Source organism: Camelina sativa, chromosome 10, assembly GCF_000633955.1.
Source record: "Camelina sativa cultivar DH55 chromosome 10, Cs, whole genome shotgun sequence".
Taxonomy (NCBI): Eukaryota; Viridiplantae; Streptophyta; class Magnoliopsida; order Brassicales; family Brassicaceae; genus Camelina; species Camelina sativa.
Genome location: NC_025694.1, coordinates 7546314 through 7550645, shown reverse-complemented (window position 1 = coordinate 7550645; position 4332 = coordinate 7546314). Strand labels below are relative to the sequence as shown.

The following is a 4332-nucleotide window of genomic DNA, read 5'->3' as shown; positions in this document are numbered from 1 at the left end:
ATTTGCCCCAAAAAAAAAAAAAAAAAAAAAAAAGAGGAATATGAAACTGAGAAGAAATTCAGATACAAAGAATCGTAGCTTCCGATATCGTCTTCGGATCTTCTTTTTAATTTTTAATTTGAGGAGGTGTGATGAATAACGAAAACGAAAAAGGCTCTCAAGAGTCACCACCAGCACCAAATAACCCCAAAGTTGCCTTCTCAACTCAAGCCGACGGTTTTCACCCTTTCTTTTTTTTTTCTTTTGTTTTGCGTCGTCACTTCTACTACTCTTCTCTCTCTCTCAAGCCGACGTCTTCTACTTTTTATCGTCCTTCTCAAACGCTGTCGTTTTATTCGAAATTGAATTTTTTTACCCCCTGTTAAAAGTTAAACTGTTCCCACCATATTTTTTTTTTCTTTTTTTTTTTTTTTTTCTAGATTTTGGCACTATGTTTTTTCGTATGTTCCAAATCTTTTTAATAGTCTTGTCGAACATAAATTGATTTATGGGGTATTCTTTGTGATTAAAAATTCATATTTTTGATGTATGTTAAAAAAAATGGCCTTTTATATTTTTAGATGGGGGAATACACAATTAAATTAATTATACATGAAGTCATGAACTATGAAATTTCAATTATCACAAATATCTCAAGTATTGAGTTGTCCATATTCATACACTAACTGATTTAATTTTTAGCCTACAATGATCCTAACACCGTTAGTTATTTATTAACTCACGATGGAGACGCTCCAACACTTATTATATACATACTTAAAACTCTTTTGTCCAAACTCTTTCTATACATAGCACTGGTGTGTGTGTATCCATTTACACCACTAGTGCTTAATTTAGTTTCTTTATCATTTTAATTTCATTATATTTGTACAAAAAGGAAAAAGATACATTCGATTACCTTCTTTTCTTTTTCGGTTTATTAATAGAGAATTTGATGAGTCATTGATGATAGATGATAATGCGTCAGTGCTTCTCCCAGACAGCAAAGTCAAGGCCTGAATAAGCTAAAGCATAACTAGGAGGAACGAGAGTTCCCAAATCTAGCTTTGGCCCTATCTTCATAATAACCTTCTCATCGATCATAGCCAAGTAGAGATCTGACTCTGCTGCTTTTATCGTAACTGAGCTCGTGCTACCAATCCCATTTCTGTTCCTTATCGCCACCAACTTTGATATACTCTCTTTTAGTCCCCATTCCATGTAATGATTATAAAACTGCAACAATAAACAACCTATCAATTATAACAAGTATATTTTCATTTTCTATCTATCAAAAAATGATTCAAATCTATTAAACCACACTACAAACTAAAAATAGATATATGGAAGTTTTTTATGTATCTCTCTCTATATACTTACAATGCAAGGAGTTCCCGGATGAGTAAGAATATAAACGTATCCAAGCAAGACTTTATCAGAAGGGAAGACCCACGTTCTGAAAGTGTCGTGGTTTTCAATGAAAGTAACCGCGTTCCCGGGCATGATTCCGATAACACCAGGCGGTTTTCCCTGCGAGTCTTTTAGTCTCCAAAGCTCACCTTGGACTGCAGACTGTAAGATCCCTTTCGTTGTGAAGTCAAAAGCTGTCAAGACACCACCACCCGCTTCCTCTACCCACTGTTTGAGACCCGACCTATGCTGGTCCTGATTATAGTCCAGTTTTCCATCTCCTCCATACTTCATATCGTCCCATTTCTCACCCACCGCAAAGTCCGGTGAAGTATTCTACGTATCCAAAAAAACAGAGGAAGTAACTACAGAGCTCTCTAGTGTGAGTTACTTATGTCCGTAGGTTAGACATAAGTATTCTACTAACCTATGTCTCTTATAGTATTACTAGCTAGACACTAGTGTTGGTCCGATATGAGTATCCGTATCTGATTACTTACCAGAACGTATAATTTTGGTGATGGAAGATGCATAACCTAGAACGAAATCGAATCTCCAACCATGGAATCCGATATCAGATTTAAGCCAGTTCATCCAATCAGACAACTCTTTCTGAACTCTAGGGTTAAGGTGGTCGATGTCTGGAGCCCCGTTGAAGTCTCCTCCGGTGTCGATGTTTCCGGTACCGGGAAAGTTAGGGTCATTACGGCAGACGAAAGCAGGATCCCAATCAAGACGATCATCGGAAGTCCCACCTTCGAAATAACAGTACCCACATTTATCGTCTTTTCTCACACCTGTTCTGTGGTTGATCACTATATCAGCCACAGCTTTTATTCCTTTTTGGTTAAGTGCTTGGATTAGTGATTTCAACTCCGTCTCTGAGCCGTATTTGGAGCTGTTCAGATCGTATAGCTTTCCTGGTAAGTACCCTGAGAATTGAATTTGAAGACGGAGTGAGTGTAAAGACTAATTAAAAGAGTAAAAAGCAGAAACAGAACCTTCAGGAGCAACGGATTGGGAAGAAGGAGGAAGCCAAATATGAGTGGTTCCAGCGTTGGCTATGTCGTCGATGGAGTTGTGGATAGAATTGTAGAACCCTCCTTCTTTCTTCCATGATTCCCAATTGAAACTCTTTTGTGTTGCAAACAATTGTATAAAACCAAAACCCCAATATATAAGTGAATGAGTCTGTGTATGTATGTAAAGAAGCAAAAGTGTAAAATACTTTTTACCTGAAAGAGTAAGGTGGAAAACGTGAAGGTTGGGAAGACGATGAAGAAAAGAAGACAAGTGAAGAGTAACGCATGGAGAGAAGTCATTGTTGTCTGATGGTTTTAATTTGCTTCTTCTCTGCTTTCGTGTGTGTTTTTTATATTGAGACGCTGCCTCAATCTTGTAGAGTTACGTAACTTAAACGATACGTCCTTGTCATTATCTGAGTAAATTTCTTCTACAATCTGTTTCTTTCTTGTGGATGAAATGTGAATACATTTCCAAGATTTTAAGACCAAAAAAAAAAAAGTCTTTCCAGGGCTAGATCAGCTCTAAATCTAAGTCAAGTTTGGCCTCCCTTTAGCTCCGTTTGTCACGATTGAGATTATTCTAGGAAACATGATCTATTCAGCCAAAATATGCTGTTTGGGCTGTTTGATTGGGCCGTAACACTAACTTTGCCTAGAAGAATTATAAAGCCCAGAGTTTAAACATGTTAGGGTAAATGACAATTAAGAAGAATATGAATTTAAATTTATGATCAAAGTTAGTCCAGGTCGATTTAATTGTAGTCTACATCTACATGTTGAGGTTAATGTTTCTTTTGGGGTTTCAAGTTTCAACGTTGAGGTTAATGTATACACCAAGTTTTTCTTTTTTCTTTTTAAAGATGTGATTTGTGAGTGATCATGTTATTTAATTGCTTTTCAGTTTTCATACCCTCTTAAATCTACCGGACTATTAAAGTAAATAACGAGAAACAGAGCATCAAAAATATTTCACAAAATTCTAATAGACGTACATAAATTTTTCAAAGGATAGTACAATTCCGAGATATTTTCGAAACAAAATGATGAGAAAAAAAAAGACAAGTTTGGGAAACCAGACACAACAGTACAACATAATTAAAACCACTAATTCGTAATAGAAAACTAAAATCTTGATTTAGTTTGACATTTTCTTGTCCATCTGATCCTCTAAGTCACCACCATAAGTTTGAACAGGAGGGCTCACGTCAGGATTAGTCTGCGGCTGAACCGTCAGCTCACCAGAAGCTGGAGTGGATGAAAGCTTGACCATGTTGATGGAATGATCCGCCGACACCGTTTTGGGCTTCTCTGTCTCATCAACAACCACTGATGGGGTTTTGTAGTACTTGAATATGACGTAAAGAATCATTTGAACTGCTCCGAGAAACGCACCCAATATATTTGGAAGCTTCAATAACAAAAGGTAATCACATCATCAGTAATAATCCACTAAGGCAATAACCATTTTGTTTTTGGAGGGGAACAGTAATCCCATTACTCGCCGACAAACCAAAAAAAATTATGTAATTGTACTCTCGGTTTCTTTAACGCCATCATATAATATATGATTGTAAACATAAAGCAAAAGTAGCGTACGGCTGAAATCAAATTATTAGCGGTCTTTAAATAGACGGAATTTGGGCAAAGAGACAAAAGGTGGTGGAAAAAAAACTCTTTTTCCCTTAAATGTGAACCAACCATAATAATATATGATACTACGTTTGCGCTGTCCAGTTTCATATGCTTAGGAAAAGAAGATTCAAATATAAAATAAATAAAAAAAAGGGCAAAAGAGAGACTCACTGCGACGTAGAAGTCTTTGATAGCAAGACCGTAGAAGAGCCACGTAATGGCGCTGAGTGTAAGAAACAATGATAGGGAGAAAGGCATAAACTCCACACTCTTTGTTCGTATCACC

The 4332-nt window shown here is 36.6% G+C and overlaps 1 protein-coding gene and 1 pseudogene across 1 annotated transcript; both read right to left on the bottom strand.

The window, feature by feature from the left end:
* Positions 598-2748, bottom strand: LOC104717770 (annotated as a pseudogene).
* LOC104717768 (bidirectional sugar transporter SWEET14-like) lies at positions 3382-4326 on the bottom strand. Its single transcript, XM_010435396.1, has 2 exons — positions 4218-4326; positions 3382-3822 (listed from the first exon to the last, which is right to left on the bottom strand). The coding sequence occupies exons 1-2, from the start codon at positions 4302-4304 to the stop codon at positions 3550-3552; spliced, it is 360 nt and encodes a 119-aa protein (XP_010433698.1). The 5' UTR covers positions 4305-4326; the 3' UTR covers positions 3382-3549.